This window comes from Quercus lobata, chromosome 9, assembly GCF_001633185.2.
Source record: "Quercus lobata isolate SW786 chromosome 9, ValleyOak3.0 Primary Assembly, whole genome shotgun sequence".
Lineage (NCBI taxonomy): Eukaryota > Viridiplantae > Streptophyta > Magnoliopsida > Fagales > Fagaceae > Quercus > Quercus lobata.
The window spans coordinates 23,077,101-23,091,510 of NC_044912.1; the positions used below are offsets into that span (position 1 = coordinate 23,077,101).

At 41.5% G+C, this 14,410-nt stretch overlaps 2 protein-coding genes across 2 annotated transcripts; both read left to right on the plus strand.

Moving 5' to 3' along the window:
- Positions 1–9,053: 9,053 nt before the first annotated feature.
- On the plus strand, positions 9,054–10,283 carry LOC115961412. The gene has a single exon (XM_031080398.1). The coding sequence runs from the start codon at positions 9,054–9,056 to the stop codon at positions 10,281–10,283; it is 1,230 nt and encodes a 409-aa protein (XP_030936258.1).
- A 901-nt stretch (positions 10,284–11,184) lies between these two features.
- On the plus strand, positions 11,185–11,718 carry LOC115961413. Its single transcript, XM_031080399.1, has one exon. It carries the CDS (start codon positions 11,185–11,187, stop codon positions 11,716–11,718), a length of 534 nt encoding a protein of 177 aa, XP_030936259.1.
- The last annotated feature ends 2,692 nt before the right edge of the window (positions 11,719–14,410 follow it).

Here is a 14,410-nt window from a genome sequence, read left to right on the forward strand (position 1 = left end):
GAATTTAACGAAAGTGAGGAATGAGTGATAATACAAGGCTTCCGCCCTTAAAAAATTCCATTATAAGCTTTCTGCAAGTTCGGCGCTAATTGGGGTTAAACCAGGGATAGGCATCCGTCCTTAGAATAATTTGGGGTAAGGTTTTCATGTGTTCTGTGATTAGGATCAAACCGAGAGCAGACTTCTGTCAAAATAATTTAGTATAAGGTTTCCATCTGCTTGGTGATTAGAATCGAATCGGGAGTAGACTTCTGTCCTTAGAATAATTTAGTATAAGGTTTTCATCTACTCGGTGATTAGGATCGAACAGGGAGCACACTTCTGTCCTTAGAATAATTTAGTGTAAGGCTTCCATCTGCTCAGTGATTAGGATCAAACCGAGAGCAAGTTTCCGTCCTTAGATAAAATTTGAGATTAGGTTTCCACCTGTCCGATGATGCAGATCGAACCGGGAACAGATTTTTGTCCTTAGATAGAATTTGAGACAAGGTTTCCACCTATCCAGTAATGAAAATCAAGATGGGAACATGTTTCTATCCTTATATACAATTTAAGACAAGGTGTCCACCTGTCCAGTGATGAAAATCGAACCGGGATTAGGTTTCTGTCCTTAGATAAAATTTGAGACAAGGTTTCCACCTATCTGGTGATGAAAATCGAACCAGGAACAGATTTCTATCCTTAGATCAAATTCGAGACAAGGTTTCCACCTGTCCAGTGATGAAAATCGAAACGGGAACAGATTTCTATCCTCAAATAAAATTTAAGACAAGGTTTCCACCTGTCCCATGATGAAAATCGAACCAAGAACAGGTTTCTGTCCTTAGGTAAATAAATTTTCTTCGCGTTCGTTGACCGGGGTTTATAAATTAACAGCGATGAAATCAAGAGTATGAGCATATCTGTATAAATAAACATCGCCCTTATATTACTTAACATTACACACATACGCCATTATGCCCTATCCCTACTCATGTGCACCAACAGTTCAATGGTAAAACTTCTTTATATTGCAAACATTTCATGGCCGGGGAAGTGGTCTCTCGTCTAAGTCTTCCAAATAGTATGCTCTCGCGCCTACGATGGCGGTAACTCTATAAGGCCCTTCCTAGGTTGGAGCCAGCTTCCCCGCATTGGTGTCTCGCATACTTCCAACTGCTTTCCGCAACACTAAGTCCCTAGTGCCAAATTCCTTTGTCTTCACATCCCGGTTGTACCTTCGAGCAAGCTTCTGTTAATACTCGGCCAGACGTATTGTCGCTGATTCTTGGCACTCCTCTAACAAATACAAATGCTTCACCATTAATTCGACATTCTGGACAGGGGTAAATCTCGTAACCCGTGCACTACATAGGTTTACTTTGGCTAGTATGATTGCCTCTACCCCATACGTTAAGGAAAATGGAGTTTCTCCCGTGGATCTTTTGGGCAACTCTTTGGCCCACCTACCCTTCGTGCCCTCCAATCTTTTCTTCAATCCATTCACAATCGCTTTATTAGTGGCTTCAGCCTGGCCGTTGCTCTAAGGATAGGCCGGGGTGGAATATTTGTTTTTGATGCTGGGATTACTGCAAAACTCGCAAAAGGCTCTACTATTGAACTACAACCCATTGTCAGATATGAGGGACTCTGGCACCCCAAATCTTGTAACTATGTTTCTCCACACAAACCTTTTAACATCTACGTCCCGGATATTAGCCAATGCCTAAAACTCTGCCCATTTAGTGAAGTAATCCACAGTACCAAAACAAATCTCCGATTGCCCGTGGCCCGGGAAAGCGGACCGACAATTTCCAACCCCCATTGGGCAAAGGGCCAGGGGCTGCTGACTGGATTTAGATTACTTGCTGGTTGATGGATTAACAGGGCGTGCTTTTGGCATTGCTCACACTTCCGTACGTATTCGGTGGCATCCTTCTACATCTACGGCCCCCAAAACCCCTAGGTCATCGCTTGGTGTGCCAATGAACGTCCTCCTACATAACTGCCGCACACCCCCTCAGGTAGTTTAGCCAAGAGCTCATTAACTTTCTCGGGGCACAAGCATAAAAGATATGGCCCCCCGAAAGACCTCCGGTACAGCTTACGGTCCGCCGACAACCAGTATCGAGCGGCTACCCGGCATACCCTGACAACTTCCTTTTCATTATCAGGCACCTGGTCCTCGACCTAAAATTTATTGATTGGGTCCGTCCAGCATGGCTCAGACATCGCTACCATCGAAAAACCTACTGCTGTGTTAATACTTGGTTCCGCCACAAGCTCAATTTTGATCATTCGAGGTACCTCCTCGGTCATTGACGACGCCAATGTGGCCAAAAAGTCTGCATGTCAATTTTGCCCTTAGGCCACTTGGACCACCTTTACCTTAAGAAACCGACTCATAACCTGCCTTACCATTCACAAGTACTCCTTCATTCGAGGATCCCAAGCTTCAAAACCGCCATGTACCTAACTAACCACCAATCGGGAATCCAAGTAAATCTCCACTTCTTGTGCACCCATATCCAGAACAACCCTCAATCCGGCAAGCAAGGCTTCATACTTGACTTCATTGTTAGAAGCCCTAAAACCCAACCTGAAAGAATGTTCCAGTCTTGTCCCCTCCAAAGTGACGATAACAATCCCAGCCCCAGCTCCTGCTGCACTGGACGCGTCCACGAATACCTTCCACGGGTGAAGGTCCACATGACAAATCACTTTCATCTCCTTCCTTAGGGAAAATTTTGTAACGAAATCGGCAATAACTTGGCCCTTCACCGAACTTCTTGGCCTGTATCTAATGTTAAAGGGGCCAAGTCGAGTCCCCCATTTAGCTATTAGACCTGCAAAGTCAAATCTTTTCAGCAACGATTGCAAAGGATATTTAGTCAGCACATAGATGGTGTAAGCTTGGAAATAGTGAGGCAGCTTCCTCGTAGCACGCACTAGTGCTAACACCAACTTCTCAGGGGCAAGTACCTTGTCTCGACATCAATCAGGGTCTTGTTGATATAATACACTGGTTGTTGCACTCCTTGATCCCTCAAAAGCACGACATTCATGACATGTTCCGACACCGAGAGATACATGAATAAATCCTCCCCAGGCTCTGGGGCTATCAACATAAGGGCATACACCAAGTACTCCTTCAAGTCCTGAAAAGCCCTTTCACACTCCTCATTCCACTGGAATCCTTTCCATTTCTTCAAAAGCTGGTAAAACGGATAGCAACGATCGGTAAACTTGGAAATAAACCGATTAAGAGCAACTAACATGCCGGTCAGTAATTGGACTTCTTCAAATTACTTGGCGACTTGAGTCACTTCACGACTTCAATCTGATCGAGGTTAACTTCTATTCTTTGATTGGTGATCAAATAACCGAGGAACTTGCCAACCCCCACCTCAAAAGCACACTTGTCTACATTGAGGTGCAGCTTATGTTGTCGAAATACCTCAAAGACCCCTTTGAGATCGTCAATATGCTATGCCTCCCGTTTGCTTTTCACCACCATATCGTCAATGTACACCTCAACCGTCCACCTAATCTTATCTCGGAACATTCTCGTCATCATCTGTTGATAAGTGGCCCCAACATTCTTTAGCCTAAATGGCATCACGATATAGCGGTAGTTAGCATCAAGGGAAATGAATGTCATATTTTCCTGATCCTCGACGGTAATGGCAATCTGATGATAACCCTGGAAAGCGTCCAGAAAACTCATCCTTGGGTGCCCATAGGTGGCATCTACTAGTTGATTGATCTTCGGCATGGGAAACGGGCCCTTTAGGCATGCTTAATTCAAGTTAGTGAAGTCTACGCAAACTCTCCACTTGCCGTTCTTCATTTTTACCACTATAGTATTTGCAAGCCATTCTAGTAAGAAAACCTCCTTTATTGCCCCGGCTTCCTTCAACCTCTTAACCTCTTGCCTAACAGCTTCAACATGCTCTTTAGCCGATCTCCTCGGCTTCTACTTCTTGGGGGGGAACAACGGGTCCACGTTAAGCCAGTGAACTATGAACTCGGGGTCCACCCTAGGAACCTCATACGGGTTCCAAGCAAACACCTCCACATTCTATGCGAGAAACAGCAGCATCCCCACCCTATCTTCATCTTTCATACTCGCTCCTATTAGAAAACTCTTGTCATCATCTGGTAGTATCATTACTTTTTCTAGGTCTTCAGCACAACTAGCCCCCATTTCCCCTTGAAGTTCCTATAATTGCTATAAGGGAACTTCCTCAGAGAATACAAAGCGACCACTATAAATGTCACTGTCACTTCCTTGCCTTCAATATTCACGAGAAGCAAAATCTACCCCTCAAGGATCACCATCCGGCCATCAAACCCCACCAGGGGCGTATCATACTTAGAGAGATCTTCATTCTTTAAATCGAGCCCCTTGAACAGGTCAGGATACATCACCTTAGCACCACTCCTCTAGTCTATTAATGCCCTTTTTTATTATAGACCCATTTATCTGGATTGTAACCATCAAAGTATCGTCATGTGGTTAAATCCTTCCCTCTAGATCATCATCGTTGAATGCAATAGGCTCCCTCGTAAACTTTAACTTCTTCTCGGAGGGTTGCTTGTCCGTGCAATTTTCTGCTGGCACCATGGTCAACACCCTTCTCCTCTTGGACACCCGTGTATGCCTTGAAGCTACATGGATGACCTTTATCACTCCCGATTCCTTGGGTCCACTACAAACTCTTTCAAATACCCCGCCATCACTAACTACTCCAAATGATCCTTTAACACTCTGCACTATTTGGTAGTATGCCCATTATCCCTATGGTAAGTACAATACAGGTTTTAATTCCTCCTTGAAGGGTCACCCCTTATCTTGTTTGGCCATCGTAAGTACAACTCATTCTTGATTCGATCCACAATCCTGTGCACTAGCTCCTCGAATGTTACATTCACTTCCCCCATCTGTGGCCCGCTCTTGAATCCTCAAATCCTTCCAGGGCCTTGACTGAAAACTGCTCTGCCGAGGATGATTTATGACCGAGGTCTTACCTTTGCTCTGCAACCGGTCATCCTCTAACCATTTATATTCTTCAATACGCCTCATCAACTACCTCATATCCTCGGGAGGCCTCCTTGTCAACGAGTCTCGCAATTCGAAATCCTCGGGCAATCCCAACCGAAAAGTACTTACTGCAATTTTTTCACTACCTCCGCCAATCTCATTGTACAACTCTCAGTACCGGTTAGCGTAATTGCGAAAGGTTTCCCCAGCCCCCATCTTCATTGATAGCAATGCATCCACAAGCTGCAAAACTCGGCTGCAGGTCATGAACCGAACACCAAACTCTTGAATCAACTCGGAAAAACTGTTAATCAAGCCTTTTCTTAACCCATTGAACCACCTCAAAGCAATGCGTCCAAGACTCGAAGGAAATACCTTACACATTAGTGCATCGTTATGAGTGTGCAAAGACATCATTTTAATACAATGGCTTACATGTTCTACTGGGTCCGTCTTTCCGTCATAAGAATGGAACGACGACCATGTAAATTTGCTTGGCATAGGTGCTCGTTCAATGTCACTTGAGAATGGTGATCGGGAAGCTCAGCGTAATATGCGGCTCATAGCATCCATGGCAGCATTCCGAGGTCATCGCTCCTCCAGGGAAATTGAGTCCTGGTCTACATACTTCCACAAGCGATCCCGGTGTCGATGAGATCCAGATTGATGGGACCCTGCACCATAGTGACCTCCCACACTAGCCGACCCTTCTCCTTGCTCCTCATGGTCCCTTCTCTGACACCTACCTCTCGCTTCCAACCCCAAGTCCCTCACCAACCTACGGAGACATTCAAGTTTCCCATCCCTTCGCTCAAGCTCATCATTCCTTTGATCAAAATGATTGCGCCCCGAAGCACTAGACATTGTCCGGTACGTTTGAAACGACCCTTCTCCAAGGCCAGACTGCCCCTCCTCCTTATACTCCATATCTTCACATCCCTTCTGCCACTTTCAGATAACTTCCTAATTAACCTCCAGACATTTTCCCGTGTGGTAGAACCACAGCTTCATAGGAAATGCCCATAGACGGCGCCAATTGTGCGTGCCCAATATATCTTTAATGGGGATGGGCCTGGATTTGGGCTCACAACTAATTTGTATAGTGGGCTTAGAGTTTCCTACTATGGATGGTCCTTTACCTGGCAACCCTCTTACGCCCTCTAGTTTAGATTAACCCCTCTCTTTCCCCCCTCCAAGTAACTCTCGTTACTACTGGTGTTTATATTCTTTTTCTAAGTTTTCTCTCCACACACGCCAACCCCCACTTCTCCCTTAATCCTCTTATTTATAGCCATAGATTAATGGAGGTGTTATGATTACTCCCCTTTACTAGTGTGAATGGTGGTCTAATTCCATCATCTCTAAGTGGACGTTCCGTCAAGAAAGGTGGTAGTGGCATTGGAATTGATTCCCACCTCCAAAAGCCCGCTCGGTAGTGATATTCCTAAAGGCACTACCGGGCAGCCGAGTATAGGGTATCTTCAAGCAATGATACCCTCGACCAAGTTAAAAACGATCGGGAGGGGCTTGCTTTGGGTATCCGAGATAGTGCATTCTTATCTTGGGCCCAGATTAGGCCCTGGGATGTTCAAATTGGGGCTAAAGGTCCAAAATGGGGATAGGGTCATATAATGTATCACGAGGCTTGGGCCCAAGGCCCAGGAGGCCTGGGGCCTAGCCCCATATAAATAAGTAAAAAAGTGATGTAAGCAGTGGACCCAAATGCAAACCAGTAAGAATTTGCTACCTCAATAGTCTGTAAAAATATTGTAAAAAAGTTTGTAATTGTAGCATTTCTCTTATAATGATCAATAAGGGGGACAAAATGTAATTTTATTGAATGAAGTTACTAAAATTAGTACCTAAATATATAGTTATATAATTATATTATTAAAAAAAAAAATTAGGGGGGGCTCCATGAATGGCTCCGTCCATGTCTAAGGGCATATACCGCCCTCTCTCTCTCTCAATTTTCTTTATTTTCCTCATTTTGTTTAAAAGTATTGTTTCACCTATTTTTCCTCTTGCGAGTTCATGTCTTCGGACTAATTCTTTGTTGTGAACCATTAGCCTTTATTAGACATATAGAGTACCACCGTACACCCATAGCATAATGGTCACTTTACAAATATAAGTTCTTGTGAGTTGGGGGGATAAGGGTTGGGGTTTAAGTTTTCAGGAGAGAGCTTTACACACATATACATTTACAAGTTACTTTTTTTTTTTTTTTTTTTTTTTTTTTTTTTTTAAGGATGTCAATTACAAGTTACTTGAGTCCAAAAATTTGCCAAGGGCCTTGTAACTTGATTGGCTCCATGGTTTTCAATGCAAACCGTTTAAAGAACTGAAAAAATGAGAGGTTCAAGATTTTTAAAGTTGAACCAAGGTTTAACCGAGGTTGAATCGATAATTCAATAGTAATAAAATACAAATAAATGTATTAAAATGGTAAACATTAACAGAATTTTACTAAAAACATGTCTAAAAACATTTAAATGACTTTCACATGAATTTTCACCATTTTTATAATGTTGATAGAAAATAATAAAGTATAAACAACCTTTAAAAACAACACTCTATACATTATTCTATGGGGTTGAGGTTCAAGTCTTCAGGAGAAAACTTTACATATATATACATTTACAATTTACTTTTTTTTTTTTTTTTTTTTAATTTTTTTATTTTTTTTTTTTTTTGAGGATGTAAGTTACAAATTACTTATTGAGTCCTGAAATTTTCCAAGAGTCTTGTAACTTAATTGGCTCTATGGTTTTCAATGTAGACCATTCAAAGAACCGAAAAAGGGAGAGGTTCAAGATTTTTAAGGGTCGAACCGTAATAACATTATAATTAATCTAATAGTAATAAAATACAAATAAATGTATTAAAATGGTAAACATTAACAAAATATTACTAAAAACATGTCTAAAAACATTTAAACAATTTTCAAATGAATTTTCACCATTTTTGTAAGGTTAATTGAAAATAATAAAGTATAAACAACCTTTAAAAACAACACTCTATACATGATTCAATAGCACTATGAGACTGTCCTTCAATTTTTCTCTTTATTTTCTGTTCTTACTAATTTACATTCTTGCTAATTTATATTCTTGTTAATTATTTGGGATGATATTTGTTGACTCAAACTTGTTTATTTACTATTATATTTCTAACAATATCACCTAATTGCCCTTACCAAAGGTAAATTAAAACATTTAAAATTAATAATTATTTTTTCATATTTTATAAATATTAAACCTAAATCATGATATTCAAAATTCTCTAAATGAAATTGATCTTGGTTTGGTTAATAGCAATTTATTGAGGTATGTGTTGAATCCATCTTTGATTTTGCAAGTTGAGGTGAATGGGAAATTATATTGTTAAGTGAAGTTGCAAGAATGATTTTGACAAATTAAAATTGTTTCACGCTTTAAAGTTTATTTTTACTGGTGTGTAACCTTGCGCAACCTAAGCCTAGGGTCGGCCCTATCTTCAAGTACCTGAAGTTTTGTTTTTATATTGTCAAGATCAATCTTGAAGGTTTCATATCATTACTGTCCTCATCGATAAGTTCCTAATTCAAGATTGATAGGTTTAGGTCCTTCTCCAGCTCTTTTTGTACTGAGTTTGTCAATTATGGACAGGGGATCCACCCCTTGTTTATTATCACTTTGTAATTATCTTTTTTTTTTTTTTTAGTAAAGTTTTTTTTTTTGTCTTCTATCCAACCAAAAAAAAAAAAAACCACCAGATCTTTACTTGAATTGATAAAATCATGCATTGTTTCTTTTGGGGAAAAAAGGTTGTTAGGACCGGCCTAGGCCTAAGTAATTTAGGCCATGACTTAGGGGCCATTAGAATTAGAAGTAGAAATAGAAATAAAAATTGTGAAGGCAATAATCGAACTCACCCCCAAAAATATGAATGAGCCCGATAGAAAAAGGTCGCAAAAATTTGTGGGTGAATGAGAATCAAACTCAAAGCAACCTACATTAGAAAGAATATTGTCCTTGCGTGAACAGTAATGGAAGTAGAGTTCTCTGCACCAGCACAGTGTTCAAGCGAAGAAGAGGATGAATACCAACGGAGTGTTAAAAAATTTAAAGAGAGCAACGGCGCAAGGAGTTTCTTGCCACCAAGGAAACCAGTGAGTTACAAAGATAGTCTCGTGGGAGACATTCCTGGAGCATATGAACAGGCATTTAAGTTCAATAAAGAATGGGAGGAAGGTTATGAGTCAGAGGATGATATGGAGCCTTTAACAGAAGGTATGGCTGAGGTGAAGCTTTCCAAAGAAACAAAAGCTCGCATCAGAGCGCCATGGTCGAAAGCCTTGATAGTGAAAGTGTGTGGTAGGTTAGTTGGATTCCACTACCTCACTTTCAAGCTCAATGCTTTATGGAAACCGACGGCGAAGATGGACTGTGTGACCATGGGGAAAGGCTTCTTTCTAATTAGATTCAGTAGCAGTGACGATTTTGATGCAGTACTTCGGGGCGGCCCATGGTTTTTAGGAGAGTATTTTCTTGCAATCAAGCCTTGGGAACCTTATTTCATTGCGTCGGAGGCCAAGCTTACATCGGTGGCTGTGTGGGTAAGGTTTCCTGAATTACCAATTGAATTCTATGATGCTGCTGTATTGAGAGAAATTGGGAGTGTCATTGGTCCTGTATTACGGATTGATTCTTACACAGCCTCGGAAACTAGAGGAGGCTACACAAGGCTTTGTGTGCAGATTGACTTGGACAAGCCACTCATTAGCTCCATTCGAGTGGGTAGATTAGTCCAAAGGGTATTGTATGAAGGTATATCATCCTTGTGTTTCTGTTGCAGCAAGCTTGGGCATAAACAGGAACACTGCAGTTTGAAAGTGAAGGAACCAAGCAAAGTTAATGAGGCTCAGACCTCGTCGAAAACTAACGAAATAAGTGAGGTGGTTCAGTCCGAGCCCAACTATGGGCCTTGGATGGTTGTTACGAGAAAAAAGGGGTTGGCTAGGATGGGAAAGGCTAGTGGGCCAACTAAATTAAATACCTCATCCCAGGACAGATTCAAGGGCAATCTGGACCTTTCACAAACGTCAAGCCATGTGGAAGCAAGTGAAAATCTTGGTAAGTCAGATCATAGTGATTCAGTTGACTCAGGAAGTGAGACAACACGTGAAGATGCAGCCCAAATCCCACAGAGTAATCTTGAGATAAGAAAGGACTGTGTCATGGAAGATTACATTGAAAACTCAAGAGCTGAGTGTTAGCAGGATCCGAGGCACATCTCAGGGAACAAGAGGAAAGCTCTAGCCAAAAATAAAAGTAAAGGGAGTGAAGGTTTGGGGATTAGAAACTCAAAAAGCTCAAAAAGTCATAAGAAGAGTTATCACAGCGCTGAAGGGAAGAGAGAGTTGGTTTTGATTTCAAAAGAATTGGAGAGTAAGAAGCTCGTGGAGAATGGAGAGGATGTTCATAGGGCTGCCCTCACTGCCAAGGACCGGATGGGCCATCTGGTACAAGAACCAAGTGGTGGCAATACCAGACGAGATAATAGCTCAGATAAGAGCGGCACTGACGGAAACTCCGGGATGGTTCGAGGTGGAGCTGGGTCAGGCTTGGAAACGTATATTTCCCATAACACCAGAGAGTATCAGAATGGGGAATCTTCCTCTGGAACACATGGCATGGACTCTCACGCCCAATCCGTGGTGGAAATTTCTCACGGATGTTCCAGAAATCTCATAGGAAGTGGCGGAGGATCTGAGCAGGAAACGGAGGCCATCCGTAGTGCCCCATTGGGACGAATCCGGGTGGATCATTCAAGAGAGGAAGCTGGTGGATTTCAGAGGGATGGCCATGGCTCATATGGGGAACCACCCAACTCTGAAAATGATCCAAATCATGGCTCCGGTACAGGAATGCGATGTGCTTCTGAGTTGCAGAAAGGACATCCTAGGCATTCTGAAGCACATGTTAATTTGGAAGCCAGACTGGGGAGCGTCCAAAGACTTGTTGAGGAGAATGGGATGGAGTATGGTGGAAGCGGAGAAAATGAATACTAATCCACCAGAGATCGAAGTGCCCTTAAGTTAGTTTATTAAGATGAATGTGTTACTCTGGAATTGCAGAGGAGCTTTGAATCCGGATTTCAAGAGTTGAATTTTTGAAATGGCAATCAACCATAGACCTTCCATTTTTGTGGTGACAGAAACGAAAGTGGGAGGAGACAGAGCAGCTAAAATCATTGAAGGGCTGCCTTTTGATGGGTTTATTACCACAAACACAATCGGATATGCTGGGGGTTTGTGGATTCTCTGGAAATCAGAAGAGGTGGAGATTCTTCCTTTATCATCCACAGAACAGGAGATACACACTACAGTTAAGGTGCGTTCCTCCAATTTTACCTGGCTTATGTCTGTTATTTATGCTAGTCCTAGGTTGGCTGAAAGGAGAATTCTTTGGAATAATTTAATTACTATTGCTCATCTCCATAATTTACCTTGGCTCATGTTAGGAGATTTTATCGAAGTGCTGTGTGGGGATGACAAGTTTGGTGGTAACCATGTGAATTTGAATAGAGCCTTAGAGTTCAAAAATTGTTTAGATGAGTGTAATATGCTGGATTTGGGCTTTGTGGGCCCAAAGTATACGTGGACCAATCGTAGACCCATCTCTAATTTGATATTAGAAAGAATAGATTGATGTTTTGCTAATCCGGTGTGGCGCACCCTTTTTCCTGAAGCCTTAGTGACTCACCTCCCAAGGACATTCTCGGATCATTGTCCTGTGCTAATTGAGCTTTGTAGAGCCAGTGTTAACCAGTAGAATAAACCCTTTAGATTTCAAACCATGTGGCTATTACACCAAGATTTTCCTAAAGTTGTTCAGCAAGCATGGTCCGAAGATAGAACCTTGCAGGAAGTTACTGTAGATTTTGTGGCCAGAGCTAAAAAATGGAATTGTGATGTGTTTGGGAATCTATTCGCTAAGAAGAAAAGAGTCTTAGCTAGGCTTCATGGTGCCCAAAAGTCTCTAGCTAACAATCCCAATGAGTTTCTTTTGAATTTGGAGCAACGATTGATTGCAGAATACTCTTTAATCCTTATGCAGGAGGAAGAGTATTGGGCACTCAAATCCAGGTTAAATTCTGCCACGTTTGGAGACCGCAACACATCATTTTTCCATGTCTCTACGTTGGTTAGGAGACATAGAAACAAAATTAGATGCATTATGGATAAAGAGGGGAATTTGTTGACTGATGAAAGTGAAATAAAAAATCACATTCAAGAGGGCTTTAAGAATCTGTATATGACTGATCTGGAAGTGATCCCCATAAACTCGGATGTTTCAGGATTTTCTTGTTGTTTTTTGAATGAGGAAGATAGAACTAGAATTGATGGGGATGTGTCTGAGGGGGAGATCCAAGCCGGTCTTTGGACTCTTAAACCATTTAAGGCCCCTGGGCCTGATGGATTGCATGCAGGCTTTTATCAGCATTTTTGGATGGAGGTTAAAAATTCGGTGTATAAAGAGGTTAAGGAAATTTTTTATAAGGGCTGTATGCCGAAGTATCTTAATGAAACTTTGATCTCCTTGATTCCTAAGTGCCAAAATCCTGAGTCTTTGAGCAACTATAAGCCCATAAGCCTTTGTAACTCGGTCTATAAAGTTGTTTCAAAGATCTTAGTGGCTCCGATTAGGCCGGTACTTGGAAATTTAATTTCACCTGTGCAGACAGCCTTTGTTCCTGGTAGAAGAGGCACAGACAATGTGATGATTGCTCAAGAGTTGTTTCATACTTTGGATAAAAAGAAAGGGAAAACAGGTTTCATGGCTATTAAGTTGGATTTGGAAAAGGCTTATGATAGATTAGAGTGGAGTTTCATTTATAGAGTTCTCCAAGCCTTTCATTTTCCCCCAAGAATTTCTAAACTCATCATGAGCTGTGTCACATCCACAAGTATCTCTATCCTGTTCAATGAGGGTGCCTTAGAGAGTTTTGAACCATCCAGAGGTATTAGACAGGGGGATCCTCTATCCCCGTACCTTTTTATCCTATGTATGGAGTATTTGGTGTATCTTATTGAGCAGAAGTGTGTGAATGGAGAATGGACTCCCTTAAAGGCTTCAAAAGGCAATTTAGGTTTTACCCATCTTCTATTTACGGATGATATTATCCTCTTCAGCAAAGCTGATGTGCGTGGAAGTGAAGCTATATTAGAAGTTCTTGATAAGTTTTGTAGAGAATCTGGCCAAAAGATTAGTCATGATAAATCTAGAATTTACTTCTCGCCTAATGTTAGTGAGGAGTTGAAGGAGGATATAAGTGGAAGATTGGACATTAGAGAGACTAATAATATTGGAAAATACCTCGGTTTTCCCATCAAGCACCGAGGGGTCCCTAGAAACCCTTATAACTTCATTGTGGAGAGGGTAATGAGTAAGCTTGCTGGATGGAAGGCCAAGTTCCTCTCATTTGCTGGCCGGGCTGTATTAATTAAATCAACCATGTTGGCCATTCCAAATCATGTTATGCAAGGAGTAGCCCTTCCTGTGCATGTATGTGAGAAATTGGACAAGATCAATCGAGATTTTTTATGGGGGTCAACAAATGAAAGAAGGAGAATGCATATGGTGAGTTGGAATAAAATAGTGAAGTCCAAAGAAGAGGGAGGATTGGGTATTCAAGAAGCAAGAGCTAAGAATATAGCTTTGTTATCTAAGTTAAATTGGAGGATGTATCATGAGCAAGATGCTTTATGGACAAAGGTTATTTTGAATAAATATTGTTCTCATTCGAGAATTAGATCAAGAGAACCAGAAAAACTCCCTTCGTCTCCTAATTGGAAAGCCATTAGTTTGGGATTCCCTATTTTCAAAAAAGGGATTGCCTGGGGGATTGGAAATGGATCCGAGGTTAGTGTGTGGATGGATGATTGGGTGAATGGTAAATCATTACGAGGCATGATTGAAGGTCCTCTTAAACAGGAAAAGCAAAATCTAAAAATTTCGGAGCTATGGTGTAGACAGGAATGGAAATGGGAGCTGATTTCCTTTGACCTCCCTCAATCCATTAAAGAGAAGATTAAAGCAGTGCCAATCCAAGTTCATGGGAGTGGGAAAGATACGGTTCTGTGGAAATATTCCAAAAATGGTGATTTTTCTACAAAGACTGCTTATCGGCTTGCTGTGCAAGGGGAAGAAGATGTAGAACAATTTAATGGGCAGTGGATATGGAAACTGGACATATTGCTGAGGATTACAACCTTCCTTTGGTCATGCTTACATGGCAGTATTCCAGTTAAGGGAGTGTTAGCAGATAGAGGAATAAATTGTGATAAAGTGTGCCCTTTATGCAAAGATCAAGATGAATCTATTGTCCATCTTCTCCGTG